General features: G+C 34.7%; 2 protein-coding genes across 3 annotated transcripts in view; both read left to right on the top strand.

Annotated features, from left to right (window-relative positions):
- cntn2 (contactin 2) overlaps positions 1 to 8373 on the top strand; it is a 38631-nt gene extending 30258 nt beyond the window's left edge. Inside the window, exons 16-23 of the mRNA XM_017496530.3 lie at positions 726 to 875; positions 1073 to 1143; positions 1293 to 1527; positions 1758 to 1873; positions 2474 to 2660; positions 3454 to 3566; positions 5050 to 5218; positions 5390 to 8373. Coding sequence (XP_017352019.1) covers positions 726 to 875; positions 1073 to 1143; positions 1293 to 1527; positions 1758 to 1873; positions 2474 to 2660; positions 3454 to 3566; positions 5050 to 5218; positions 5390 to 5502 — 1154 coding nt within the window. The 3' untranslated portion in view covers positions 5503 to 8373. The remainder of the gene's footprint in view (positions 1 to 725; positions 876 to 1072; positions 1144 to 1292; positions 1528 to 1757; positions 1874 to 2473; positions 2661 to 3453; positions 3567 to 5049; positions 5219 to 5389) is intronic.
- Positions 8374 to 9187: 814 nt separating this feature from the next.
- chia.1 (chitinase, acidic.1) lies at positions 9188 to 13872 on the top strand. Of its 2 annotated transcripts, none has more exons than XM_017451162.3 (12): positions 9188 to 9249; positions 9595 to 9658; positions 9900 to 9929; positions 10896 to 11100; positions 11276 to 11332; positions 11833 to 11998; positions 12124 to 12248; positions 12337 to 12460; positions 12556 to 12738; positions 12859 to 12975; positions 13075 to 13201; positions 13360 to 13872. In XM_017451162.3, the coding sequence occupies exons 2-12, from the start codon at positions 9634 to 9636 to the stop codon at positions 13566 to 13568; spliced, it is 1368 nt and encodes a 455-aa protein (XP_017306651.1). In that variant the 5' UTR covers positions 9188 to 9249; positions 9595 to 9633; the 3' UTR covers positions 13569 to 13872. The 2 variants fall into 2 exon arrangements, with proteins under 2 accessions (XP_017306651.1, XP_017306652.1); XM_017451163.1 differs by having other exon boundaries at positions 9246 to 9399.
- The last annotated feature ends 1435 nt before the right edge of the window (positions 13873 to 15307 follow it).

Here is a 15307-nt window from a genome sequence, read left to right as displayed (position 1 = left end):
GCATGCATTAACGGTGCCAGTGGGGCTTGTCACAGCCTTAGTCACTGGGAGGGTCTATATGGTGCTGGCTGTGTTAGGCAAACGTACCAGAGTGGTATTAGGAGTAACATTAGGAAACCATATAGAACCAGTGGCACTAACATACATTAACGGTGCCACTGGGGGTTGCTACAGCCTATGTCACTGGGGAGGCCTGTATGGCTTTGGTTGTTTTAGGCATGTTGGCAAGGCTCAAGGACGAGTGGGGTAATCCTGTGGGCACTGCTTGACAGGCAGTAATGCTATAGCACGTCAGCATCTACCTGTGGGATTAATATGTTCATAAAAACAGATTATAAGAAATAAAACTGCCTTTACTTTGCCCCTGTCCAGCAGAACATTATCTATATTAAGTGTGGACTAAAGTGGGATCCAAAATACTACTGCTCCAACAAATGTAATATGTCACACATATTGTGCCACCCATGTCAGTGAAGGAGAATCTGTCTCTGGCCATTAAAATACTAACTAGTCAAGAACAGAAGAAGCTGTCTTACTCATAACATGGCCACATTTGAATACTTAAAACGAGTTAGTTAATTAAAATTATGCCTGCACATAATTAATAATAGTGACCAGAATATTTAATACCACTTCCTGCTGGTCCCAATTAGTGGTTTTTAATTTGCCATTCGGTCACACATTAACCAGATGTTTTTTTCTAATACTGTATGTTGTTCATCAAGAACCCCCTAATATTGAGGGCAATGCTGAATCTGCACGTGTGATTGACTTACGACCCTGGATGGAATACCAATTCCAGGTCATTGCCAGCAACATTCTGGGTAGTGGGGAACCCAGCATGCCTTCACATACCATTCGCACCAAACAGGCAGGTCAGAGAAACTCTTTGAAAAAAAATTTCTGTCTATGTCCATATATATTATTTATATTGGTATTTAGACAAATGTAAGTTATACTGGATATTTAATAATTTAATCAAGTAAAGCAATATACAATATATTATGCAATATATTAGTGAGCAGTACATGACTGTTAATGTACGTTCTTTCTGTGTGTGGTTGTGTCTCAGCACCAACAGTGGCACCTAGTGGTCTGAGCGGAGGAGGAGGAGACCGTAATGAGCTCATCATCACATGGACAGTGAGTTTACAGTGTTCTTACATACTTTCTATTATTAGTTGTATTGATTTTGTTTCATGCATATATATGTACTAATCTTAGCAATACATTCCATCACTTTTGTGCATACAGTGACTGTATGATATTTCTTCCCTCAATGTGACATATAGCCCATGGCCAGAGAATATCAGAATGGTGATGGCTTTGGCTACATCTTGGCATTTAAGAAGTTGGAGGCACCAACATGGATGGTGGTGCGTGTTCCTAATGTGGAGTCTTCCCGCTATGTCTACAGTAACCAGAGTCTCACGCCATACTGCCCCTTTGAAGTTAAAATCAAAGCCTACAACAGGAAAGGCGAAGGCCCTTTCAGTCAGACAGCCACTGTGCACTCGGCTGAAGAGGGTAAGATGTGTAAAACTTAAGACAAAATATGGCTGTAAAAGACAGTCAATTTTGAGAATGATACTGCACTGAATCATTGTCTAAATCTATTCCATATATCATTATATTTTACATGACTAGTTGATACCGCCATCACTAATTTAACTTAGAAGGGCTTAATAATTAACACAGAAAAGTGTCTTATCAAAGTAATTCAAGGTCACTGAACTGAAGACTTTTATCTCCTTCAGAGCCCACAGTGTCACCCCGCAAGATCAATGCATCAGCTTTAACAGCTTTTGAGATCCAAGTCTCTTGGGAACCCATCCAGCATTTAAGCAGCAATGGCGTACTGCGTGGCTATGAGGTTTACTTCCTTATACTTCATATTCAATTATTAATGTCTAATAAACACCAACCATATCATTATCAGATAATAACACTCTTGATTATCAGTTAATTAATTATATATTATATAATATAATATTATTAATTATAAATATATTTATATTATAATATTTGGAAATTAAGATGAAATTAAGTAGAAACTCCTACATGACCTGTGTCCTGTATTAGACTAGTTCAAAGGCTAGTGTATAATACTGTAAATAATTAATTTTTTTAAGGAACATAATGTTTAGTCTTTTGTCAAGTTATTACAAAGTCTACAAAGTTGAATGTCTGTAATGGTCTATTAAAAAAAGTGACTAGGAGATTTTATCTCTGGGAAAAATAAAGTGAGAAGTGCTACATAGAGGAAGAGAAGTGCTACATAAAGGCCTTTATTATTGAAAAGTGGACAGAATAAGTACAATGGGACCACACTAGCTCCTTTTAATTATATTAAAACAGCATAAATGATTCTGAAAAACATAGCATTGTAAAACCTGAAATCTACATACAACACATTCTTATGTTTAATACTGTTGAGTCATCACTACATTCCTGAAGTGTCATATCTATGTAGATCCGATACTGGAGGCAGCATGAGAGGGAAGCTGCAGCAGACCGTGTGCGAACAGCTGGCCTGGAGAATACAGCACGGGTGACTGGATTAAGACCGAACACACTTTATCACATCACTGTTCTGGCCTATAACAGTGCTGGCACTGGGCCGCCCTCTCCACGCACAACCGTCATCACCAAGAAACCCCGTAAGAGTTTTTAGAATTATTGACATTACCAGGGGCTGGGTTGAAAGTGGAAGTGGATTCTGGGATTTTTGATCATAGTGATGTTGATGCTTAGTTGGGCTGGGCGATATGACAAAAATATCATGTCACAATACTTGTAGACATTTCTACAATACACAATATATATCACAATATATATGTTTGCTAAGCATCTCAAGGCAGTAGTGTTCCAAAAAGAACAGTAGTGTTCCAAAAAAAAAACTGAAAGGTTTTGTCTGCAATGCCTATAAAGATAAGTTTAAAAATAATTTAATAGATTATTTAATAAATTTTAATAGAGTTAAATTAGAGTTTTATAAATTTAATAGAGTTTGTCATTGTTACTGAAAAAAAGTTGTATAAAGATATCACAATACCCAGGATGCATTGGTGCACTGCAACATAATTTATCAAAGTATTGATATTAAGTGATCATATTGCCAAACACAATAAAATGGAGCTACTGCATCTATGTTGTCTCATCTACCTGAATTAAAATTTGTATAATTTGGAGGTTCCAGTACCATTTATTTTAAACGCCTCTTTAATGTAGTCCATGTTTTTCATAGAAATGTGTATTTATTCATTTGACAAACAATTTTATACAAAGTAACTTACAAGTGAGGCATCAGTGAAAAGCGTCTAGCTGTTATAGTGCTGAAGATCTACCGATAAACCTGTTAAACCTACCAATTGACATATCTTTTCTTTACATTAAGAGCAGTGTAAATGCTACAATAGTGATTAGTTGATTTGGATGTATTCTCATTTTCAGCCCCTAACCGTCCCCCAGGGAATATCTCATGGAAGACGGATGGTTCATGGGTAACAGTGAGGTGGGATCATGTTAAATCTATGGACAATGAGTCTACAGTGCAGGGCTACAAAGTAAGTGGCACTCAAGGGTATGTACTCTATGGACTGGTTTCTCAGACATGGTTTAAATTAAAACAGAATTAGACCTTAATTCATAGTTAATCAATGTCTTAAAATTGTTGCAAATTAACTTAGGTTGCTTCCAGACTAAGAAGTTCTGAACTAAATTAAATTTAAACCAGCTGTGCTAGTGTGGATTTATGAGATGAGTGCAGGTTGCCTCTAAAACAGAGAATAGATCAAGAAAGACAACATACTGCTAAAAGCATTTTATTATTATTATTATTATTATTATTATTATTATTATTATTAAAATGCTTTTAAGCAAATAATTTCTAGAAAAACTGTACACGTCAACCACATAAGTTTGACAAACCTGAACATAGTGTAAGTTTCTAATTAATTTCATGTTATGAGAACATATAAAAGAGCCATACAAGAATTTTCATCTTTATTTCCTTTTCCATGCCTCTGAGGTTAAATTTAAAGTGTTATTTATTCCTGGAGTAATTTGAATTTTTTAATTGGGAATTTAATTTTTTAATATTATGCTACTTCGGCCTAATGATTACTTTTCAGTTCAGTCTAGTATTGTGATGATTGTGTGAGGCAAACAAAAAAAACAGTCAAACTAATTATTTACTCAGGGCTTATATATATATTGTAAATAGGAGGGGTGTAATGAATGGACGGTTTGGATCCATGCACTGATTTAAATGGCAACGATTGGAATGAATTGAGGTGACAATCATACATTGATTATTATGGATTATTATGGATTATTATTGATTATAAATTGATTATTATTGAAAAATAACAAACTGGTGTGGTAAAAAAAAATTCTATTTTTAAACTAATGTGTTTAATATGTGTAATATATACAAAATAATTTGCTCATATATACTCAAAATAGTCATTCTATATATCATCATTCACAAATTAATAGTTGGCCTATGCTAGATTCTGATTTTGGTCTTATATCAATCTGAGGCTACTAAATCGAATCATATTGTACTGTAGCATGTTCAGTGGTATCATCAAATATTGAATTGTTGCCTTAAGAATCAAAATCATATCATAATGTGTGGAAGCCTGAGGTTTACACCCCTTATGACTGGCACCTGATGCTCCATAGTGTTTCAAACTTCAATCTCGTTTATTGCATTGTACAGAGTCAGTTTTGACTTGTAATAAAAAGAGAGACCACCTTTACTTAATTTACTGTGGTATACCACTGTGCAGCAGTTTTCCCAATGACCTTACATTACCTATTGGCTACCTGCTCCCAAACTATCTGAGCCTGGTGGTGATTTAAAATATTTTGCATAGGATACACAAGCACTTCTCGTTTGCCTTTCATAAAAACTCTTGTTGCTGTTTTAAAATATTTTGTTTAGCAGTTGCACCTAGACCAGCTGGTTAAAGGTACAAGACATATAATTGGCTGAGAAGATACCAATTAAGCTACCTATTTATATTCTCCTTGATTTTATAGGTTCTATACAAGCATGAGGGGCAGTCAGCTCTAAAGGTGTTAGACAAAGGCAAGACATCAGTTAATCTTCCACTACCCAAAGATAATGGCTACGTGGTCCTGGAAATCCGATCTTGGGGAGAGGGAGGTGACGGGGCAGCTCACGAGATCATAGTGTCTCGAGATTCAGGTATGTTGCCTGTCATATGCAGAATAACAGAAAGGACATTTTCAGTAGTCTTAAGCAGCAAATCTTTAAAAGGATGCAATATTTAATCATAATTTTTGGATTCCAAATAAGAAAAACATTTGTTTAAATGGGAGATGAGTAGACCTAATTTTGTTTTTGTTTGTTCTACAGGAACTGGGATGATGGTTCAGAAAAACAGTGTGGAAATCCCCAGATCCTTCAGCTCATTATTTTTTCTCTGGCATGCTATGGTTCTTACTGTGACTGGCTTGTCTGTACTGTGATCAGCCAGTGCAAAAGTTCTTTCCCAGTAATACCCCACAGATATTGGCTGGGTACTCCCCAGGTGGGGTGTGACTTTAGGCAGTGGGGTTTCCGAGTAGGGAGGTTAGGGTGTTGGGGGAGGGTGAGTGCCTGGGGTTTTAGTAATAAATATGACAAACAGTATTTGTTTTACTCTTTTGTATAAAAAAAATGATTTTTAACAAGAACAACTTGTGTTGTAAACCTTGCCTTGTGTGCAAAATCAGTAAATATCTTGATTGCCTGGAATCGGTCAGTGACATTTCAGCTGGTACTGGGTTTTCAATTTTAGTCATCATTATACATAGGTAATAACAGGCACATAGATTTCAACAGGTCAAGATCAATATACTTGGTGCTTTACACACAATGGGTCTCATTTGTCAATTCTTCAGTGAAGTTGTGTGTAAATATTTTCATAAGGCAAACTGAACTAAGTGAGTGTTATAGGAAGCCCACTACTATAGATGGCCCACTAGGGATTATACAGCACATTGCATCTTGAGACATACCAGATTGGTCATTTATTGGGCCTTACTGTCTCTAATAAAGTATTGCATACCATTAAAAATAGATGTTGTGGAAAACAGAACCAGCATGTATATAAAGTTTTTTCAGCCCATCCTCCTTTCATTACAGCAGCATTCTTAATTGACTGACTGGTTTTATTTGTCTTAATTTATGTATTTATATTGGCTTGCTTTTTTTTAATATTCAGTATTTCTTTAGTTGATGCCATTAATATAAAATGACTGGGTTTCACAAAATGTATTACATTTGTGTGTAATTGAAATACAAAAGTTATTTAACCTTTACAGCATAATCTGTATATAAAAGTGCAGTAACTTGTCGTGTTTTATATGATTTGAAGCTAATCAACTGAGATTTACATTAGTTAGTCTTCTTATGTGTTAATTTACATAAATTTAAGAGCATGTGCTGGATACAAATATTCTTTCTAAATTATGGGATTTTCATGATGACCAAATGTGCTGTGTAAATTCTCGCACAAATTACTTACAAATAAATCCATTCATATCCAACTTGATAAATGAGGCCCGATGTTAGGATATGTTCATCATAGTATTCTGACACCATGTGAATCACCAAGTAGAAAAAAGCTTCTTTTTTTAAATAAGTTGTTGCCAGTGTTTGGCAGCATGAGGATTGTATCTAAATGAGGATTTGAATGAAAGTTTAGTTTTTCTTTAGCTAAAAATTGTATACAGTGTTTAGTGTCTGTATACTTCTGAAATATTGTAGCGTCAATACAGACTCAACAGCATCATCTTTTTCTTACAGTATGCACCCAAGTGTGTGAGGATGACTGGTTTAGGATAATGGTTGCCATAGACAGCGGTTAAACAAAATATTGTCTGATAATAAAGGCGGTATGGCTTATGGGGTTATCTTCATATATCAGGGTTATTTCATTTTCAAAGCCATTATTATCATTGTTTCTCTATCAAGCGTTATGTAAAAGAATAATCAGTAACCAGAAATTAAGTATTTGTCGGAAATCCAGTAAAAAGTCCATGGAGGCAGATGTTATGCAGTGGGTAAGATTGCACTTTGGTTAATCATCTTACTGTGGTAATATTTATGGCAGTATTTTTCCTCTTATGCATGTGCAGTAAAGATTTGTACATGCATGGCCTAGTTATTATGAAAGATTTACAGCCAAATTGGCAAAATTTACATTTTTGTTATTTACCAATATCTAGAGTAGGAATACACCCAGTATAATGTCGCCAGAGCAGGATTTGTATTATCCAAGTGTGTGATACTTATCTACACCTTCTACGTTATAGATATAGTACTTTTATTTCCCAGTGATGCCTTTGTTATTGCAACATAACAAAGACAATCTTTGCCTTTTTAATTTTTCTATGTTATTACATTTACTAAGGATATGAGCTATAGATACACTTATACAGATTAAACAATTTACAATTAAACACATTAGCAAATATAATATAATATAAACCTAATATAAACCCTGTTCCTGTCCCTGCATAAATACTGGCTGTTGGTTTTTTGTTTTTTGTTTTTGTTTTTTTAATTTAATCTAATTAATTCTGGTTTTTGGAAACTTGAATGATCAGGGCAGTCATGATCCACACAAATGCACACAGTATAAAATGTTTAACTGGAAAAAATGGTACGATATTCATCTTCTGTGTCAGGTTTACCACAACTTCTTTGTCTAGTCATATTCACTCAAACAGACATTTGTCAAATCTTCCTATTGTTTTAAACTTTACTTTCACTCACTGTTTTCAAAAAATATTAACCACAAATAAATCCATTACAGAAGATTGCATTGTCTGAAAGTCAGTAGTATTATAGAATTTCATCAAACACAGGGATGCATTCTTCCTACTGCTCATCACTTTTTGATATTCACATTTTGTCAAGTTGTGCTTTATTTATTTTGATATTCCTCCTTCTGTATAATGGCTCATTACTAAATGTTGCAAAAATATTCTTGCTTGTTTTAAATATTCTATATCCTATTCATTGATAGCCACACCATTTGTGAGACAGCAGGGACCAAGTACTAAAATCACCAGAGCTTAGACAAAATATAATCTTATATTTGAGAAAGTCTCCTGAGATTTTCCAAAAATTCCAAAAATTGTAATTAAATGTGCAGTAAGCCTCATGCATTGCAAAAAACAATGGTTGCCGTTCAATAAAAGGAATCAACTTTCATGTTTAATGCCACTTAAGGTTAGATTGGGTTACCTTTTTAAACTATCATATACTGTAAATGTCTGGTTGAACCTGTCCAATGTGAATTGAATGAGCCTTTCATCAAATGGAACTTGTAAATATTCTTCAATAAATACCCTCTGATTGTATTTAATGCAGTTATGTCTGGTATTTCACCACATGTTATATTCATTCAAGTCTACCATTAAAGTCCTTGGTGCCCATTTACAGTAAATAATTTATGTTCAGTACATGAGTGCAGTTTACATGCAGGGTCATATTTTATAACCTTAAAAGAGATGGAGTAATTCAAGGTTATTAACTGCAAAAACGCTCATAATGTTCAGTAATTCAAACTGTTGCAAAATAGTTGGAAGTCATATTACATTTATATGGCCTCATAAAAATCGTGATTTATCTAGCTGACTGACCTATCTAATAAGTAAGCTGTTAAAGCATAGTAAGGAAAAGACTGTAGTCCATTTCTGCAACAACTTAAGATTTAGACAGAGAAGCAGATACTGGAGAACACTACTATTTTCGGCAATCAATGTTTTCTTTACAGCATTGTTGAATTCTCATTGATCAGAAAATGTTAATTAATTCTTTATAACAGCAGCTCTGATGGTAGGGCCAACTACAAAGCAAATCACAATTTCTATTATTATAATACAGGTTGTCCCAAAAGTCTCCAGACCATAGGGTAAATTAACACATTTTAGCAAAATGTAACTTTATTTACAAAACATCCTCTACATGATTCGTTGTAAAAACACAGAGTCATGCCTAAAGGCCCTGGCCTTTAGGTGGCTCAATGGTAATAAATAAATGCAAGCTTACCATAAAATGTGGTAAGGTAGTGTACCATAAATCAAAAATTAATCAGGGTATTTCCTTCTTCCTGATTGTACTTTTAAACACTTATCACCTGCACTTTGGTACCCATTAATATACGTATAAATGAGCTTGCACATGTTCAACTTATTACAGAAGATTCTCTTGGAAGGTGACAGGTAAATATATTAACAATGATCATTAATTAATTGCATGTTTTTGATTTGGAGAAGGATTTTGCATTAGTTGGTTTGTCAGGGTAAATAGCTGTAGTCAGATATGCAACTAATGGCTTTTACTTTTTAAACATATACCATAAGCATATAAAAGTGAGTAAATATATATCAGTAGGTTTGATTTTACTAAACTGTATCTGCATACTGAAAATGAAAATGTTGATGTTAATGCTGATTTTATCCTAATAATTTTACTCATACAAATTGTTTTATTTTATTAATACTCTTTTAATACTAAAAATTTTGTTGTTATTATATATACTGATTGTTCACTAATCATGTCTCTAGGTGGATTTCTAAAATAATCTGAATTGATTCAGCACCATCATGTTCAAATTACCTCTCATAGCAGGTATAAAATTATCACACACACACACACAAACACACACACACACACACACACACACACACACACACACACACACACACACACATATATATATATATATATATATATATATATATATATATATATATATATATATATATATATATATATATATTAATTATTCATGAAATATTTTTCAACTAGCTGTTCTGTTTTGCCATATACTACTCATATGTTAACATGTTAACTCTCTTCCTTTACACAGGATTGGGACTCCTGCTTTCTCTTCAGCTTGGTAATTCTCTCTCTTTATGTTCAAATGTTCAAATTTCTGATCAAATTCTGGTATTGGTGCTTAGGTTAATAACTTAAACTGGCATTTATTCATCAAAGTTGTGTAGAAACAAGCACAGATTTAATGTATATGAACAGATCTATGTCTGATACCTGAGATTATCATAAAACTTAAAAATGAGTGGAAATAATGAATCAGCTTAATCTATGTGGAATCAAGCCCCCACCCACAAATCCTTAAGCATAAACAGATCTGAGGAAAATCTTCCAAAATGGAGAAGGGAAAATACATTTTAATTAATCTTAGAAGAGATAGAAGCGATTTTGTCCAAGGTCACTGTAGATAAAAATTCAATTATGGACATGTGTTTTGTTTTTATATAGCAACCCATGTGAATTTGATTTATAATTATGTTTTTGTTGATTATTTTAGAGTTGGTTTTTGTAAGATTTGTTCTGTACTCAATTATTGAAATAGAATGTATTCTTACTGAAGTAAATGATAAAGTAAAATAAGTAAAGTAGAATATACTTTTTCCTGCTTACGTTTTCATTTTTGACCTTGAGATTTTCTGCCTATTTTTCCTGCCCATCTGCTGTTAAATGATAAACATTAAACATTATTAAACATTTATGAAACATCAGATAAATTATTTCCTATATATTAATATGAGGTTTCTGCATATTCCAGCAATTATTCATATTATTTGCTTATTAATAATAATGCTGCTCTGCTTAATATACTTGCTATTATCATTTGTGATATAGATTTTGATTATTTCACTACAAATTAAGCATTTTTCAGGTTGTTAAAAATGTAAGTTTCAGATTTATCCATATGCAGCTTTGAAGAATATGGGCCATTAAATTTGTGTGTTCATGTATGAGTAAGTTTGAAAGACATCTGTGTTCTTGACGTGTTTTAAGATTACAAAGACCATTACAGAAATAACTGTTCCTCTCACAGCCTATTCTACAAAGCTGGTGTGCTACTTCAGTAACTGGTCCCAGTACAGGCCTGCCAGTGGCCGTTTCACTCCTGACAACGTTGATCCCTTCCTCTGCACACATGTCATCTATGCACTGGCAACTATCGGCCCAGACTATCGGCTTACAACTATTGAATGGAATGATGAGGAGATGTACATGAAACTGAACAGCCTGAAAAATATGTAAGTGAGACTAAACATCGTTGTGCAATAATTTTTAATATTTCTTTAATAGGCTAATCATAACTGCAATTAATCAGACAGTATGCTTTATGCAACAGAGAACAGTGACATGCAACAAAATGGTATATATTATTAATGTAATACATTTGTTATTTGCTATTTCTTTCCTTTGCAGAAACCCTGCTTTGAAGACACTGCTGTCAGTTGGAGGCTTGTACAATGGTATCAACCAGTAGGTACCCTCTTGTGAAACGACAACCAACCAGCAATCACAGCTTTTCATCCATGCTATGATCATGAAACTGAACATTATTTACATACATGAAGCTTTCAAAAGCAATGGCTTTCCATATCTCGGCCTGTGCTCTTGGGGTGGGAGGGATGGCATATCTCTTTCCATCACAGCAAAACTAGCCAATTGTGGGCATCTGTGAGCTTGGCTATGCAGAAGAGGGTTGACAGCACTTTGCTTTGTGTTATGCTGCCCTGTGACATGAGCAGCAGGTTGGCTGGGTTCTTGTGTCTTCGAGGAAGCATGTGTTTGCCTTCACCCTCACAGGTTACTAACTGTCATATGATAGGGGAGAACTGGATGGTGGGTGGGAATTGGCAGGTCACCAAATTGGGGGAAATTTCTTGAATGTTAACATGCTTAAACAAATGGAACAGCCTTTCGTTGGACAGTCTCAATATTTTTTAATAAATAAAAAGAGATCACCTGTTCTGTTGCAGGTATAGTAATATGGTGGCCACTCCAGGAAATCGTAGGATCTTCATTCATTCTGCTCTGCTTTTCCTCCGGGCTCATGGTTTTGATGGCCTAGATCTGGCCTGGGAGTTCCCCGCACAGAATGGTAGTCCTGCTGAGGACAAGCAGAACTTTGCTGCACTGATAAAGGTGAGCAGAATGTATATGGAGCTGAATGATTACTGATAGATGACTCTAATATATAGTACATGGAATTGTCAGGTGCTTGCCAATGATTTGATGTTATTTGTATTGTTAAACCTTGTACTCTGCAGGAGCTGAAGCAAGCCATTAAACAGGAAGCCATAGACACCAGGCTGACCCAGCTGCTGCTTTCCATCAAAGCAGGAGCCCTTAAGCCAACCATTGATGCAGCTTATGAAGTCCCTGAAATAACAAGGTATTCCAGAGATACATGAGACCTCTTCAATAGCTTAGGAAAACAGAGGTTATAATAAAAGGTTGTTCATTATGTTTTGTTGTTGCAGTGAAGTAGACTTTCTCAGCATCATGACTTATGACTACCATGGTTCATGGGAGAAGGTTACAGGTCACAACAGTCCTCTTTTCAAGAGTTCTTTTGATCAAGGAACCCACACCCAACACAACATTGTAAGAGACAAACCTTATGATCCACTTAAATATGATCAACATAAAATTTGACTCTTCTTTTGGGTCTGAACTAACTCTATCCTCACTTTGTTCAGAATGCTACTGTGTCTTACTGGATGAGCAAAGGGGCTCCAGCTGAAAAGCTGCTTCTAGGTTTCCCCACATATGGACGCACTTTCCGCCTTACCACCACCTCAACAGGCCTTGGTGCACCAACCAATGGCCCAGCTGATGCTGGCCCTTACACACGTGATGCTGGCTACTGGTCCTATTATGAGGTGATCTCTAGTTTTAAAGTAATTCAATTATGAAAAACTATAAGCATAAAGTGGTAATAAAAAATAAAATATAAATAATAATATAATATAAAATAATGGTTAAGGTTTTTTCCCCCATAGGTCTGTACTTTTGCATCAGCGGCCAAGGTAGGATGGATCACTGAGCAGAGCGTTCCATTTGCCACTCACGGATCAGCTTGGGTGGGCTATGACAACCACGAAAGTTTTGCTGCCAAGGTAAATAAAACTGAACTGAAAAATTTCCACAAATTACTTTCCACAACTACACATATATTTATGTTTTATACACTCCATTGTTTAATCATTTTCTTTTAGGTTCAGTGGCTCACATCCATGAACCTAGGTGGGGCATCAGTATGGACCCTTGACCTAGATGACTTTGGAGGACATTTCTGCGCAGAGGGAGATTACCCTCTTGTTAACCACCTACGCAACGCCCTGGGTAAATAAATGCTAGCTCAATATGCAGGTTTCATTTAAATTTATTTGACTACATGTTTTTAGTTTATGGCCTAAAAGTCAAAATGGCAAAACTGAAATCATTTGAGAAGGTGTTTTGCCATTCTTAAGCTGTTACATAATATTGTATAACTCTTATAGGTTTCCCTCCCAAGCCAACCACCACACGTCCCCCAACCACTACCCCAGACCCTATTGCCACCTTTTGCACTGGAAAACCTGATGGTTTGTACCCAAACCCTACTGATGCCACCACCTACTTCCAGTGCTTCCGTGGGAACACCTACTTGCACCGGTGCCAACCAGGCCTGGTCTATGTTGATGCCTGCAAATGCTGCAACTGGCCATAAGAAGCCAGAAGACATATGTCAAAATATTCAATAAAATCAACGCCATGCTTCTCCACACAATCATTTCCATGTGTTTCAGTTTATATACTATAAACTCTATCAGTTTGGTAACACTATTGACTATCACTTATCACTTAACTTTGTTTGGGCAGTCACAAATACAAACTATAGGACTCTTGTTTTCCTGTTTCTGGTTAATATCAAGTGTTAGAGACAAAAAGAACTCAGTTTAATTGCATTTGTTTACTTTCATGAGCAAGTTGTAAATTTTGTCAAATAAAAGAATAGAGATACAACTGAAAAAGATTATTTGTATTGAATTTATCTTGTGTGAGGTATGACTTTTTGTGACATTACTTCCTAAATCAACAAGGTTCTTCAATGTAGATGCTTTTCACAGTGTAAAACAGCACAAGGTAATATCATGTAAAACAATAAAAAAAAAAGTTCTACCAATTTGAAAAATGACATAATCAGAAGCATCAGAAAAGAAAAAAAAAATAAATGCAAAATAAATGCATCTATATAAAAGCTATAATATTTATCATATAATACATACAATATATTATAAAATATGTTCAATATATTATATTTGCATTACTGGTGCTAAAATTAACAGTAGCATATTTTTCACTGACACAAATATGGAAGAAGATAGGTAATTCAAAATCAGTCCCTTTTCAATATATAATAAACAATTAAATATAATAAATTATTTAAGGATATAAATATAAGAAGAAGGCTAAGTATAAAATTATGTACAACCCAATTCTGAAAAAGTTGGGACTGTATGGAAAATGGTGATTAAAATTTTCAAAAGAGTGATTTGTAAATGTACTTTGACTTGTATTTAAACAAAAATGTATAAAGACAAGGTATTTGATGATTTACTCAATCAACTGCATAGTTTTTTGCATCATGCATCTTCATATTCAGGGAGTCTCAGCAAGTTTTCTCTTGCCACCGTTGCCTCTGGCTTGCTCATTAGACGATTATGATCAATTTACAATGTCCATTGTTAAAAGTGCTATACAAAAAGTAGAAGAAGAAAGACATTATTTTTACACACACAGTATACATTCCTACATGCTACATGCTTTAGGGGCTTGTACAATGTGATGAGTGAAATGTTTGTGGTCTCGAATGAAATGTATCCCACTAAAATACACACAAAACAAAACTTTAATATATCGACTCACTTGCATACATATAATACGTGCTCTCTGAGCGACATCATGGCATGCACTGCTGCACTCTGAACTGCTTGCATGTCACACTGACAGGTGTATCGACCTATAAAACATGCATTGTCTCTGACAGATGATTGGCTATTGGCTAACGTCATCATATTATTTAAAAATATTACATCCTCTTTCTTTTGAATAAACAAGGTACTGTTTATATATTCAGAGAAAGCAAAAGTTTGTTTCAGACATTGTTACATAACTTGTGTTTTAATAGACTATCCAACTGAAACATATTCATATGCTGTGAGATATTGAAATATCCTTGAAATTAATACTCATTCAAATTTTAAATAGTATGAAACACTGACAATGTTTTTACATTGTTTCGTTTTATTATTAAGGGCAGCGAGCCACCTACACCCTTGTACATTCACAGGTCTAGAATTACACTAGGTTTTATCTGACGACCATACCTGGTTCAGTGAATGGCAGGTTGAGAAGTTTCATCAGTGTGTTCAAGTGTGTGTGTGATGTTATTGTGCAGGATTCATC

This window comes from Ictalurus punctatus, chromosome 21, assembly GCF_001660625.3.
Source record: "Ictalurus punctatus breed USDA103 chromosome 21, Coco_2.0, whole genome shotgun sequence".
NCBI classification, from domain to species: Eukaryota; Metazoa; Chordata; class Actinopteri; order Siluriformes; family Ictaluridae; genus Ictalurus; species Ictalurus punctatus.
This window is presented reverse-complemented; position numbering and strand designations above follow the sequence as displayed.

Excerpts from the sequence above, each read along its gene's own strand:
- chia.1 (XM_017451162.3), top strand. The coding sequence starts at position 9,634 with ATGTTCAAATTACCTCTCATAGCAG. Across the intron at positions 9,659-9,899 it reads CAAATTACCTCTCATAGCAG|GATTGGGACTCCTGCTTTCT; the intron begins GTATAAAATTAT and ends TCCTTTACACAG. Across the intron at positions 9,930-10,895 it reads CCTGCTTTCTCTTCAGCTTG|CCTATTCTACAAAGCTGGTG; the intron begins GTAATTCTCTCT and ends TTCCTCTCACAG.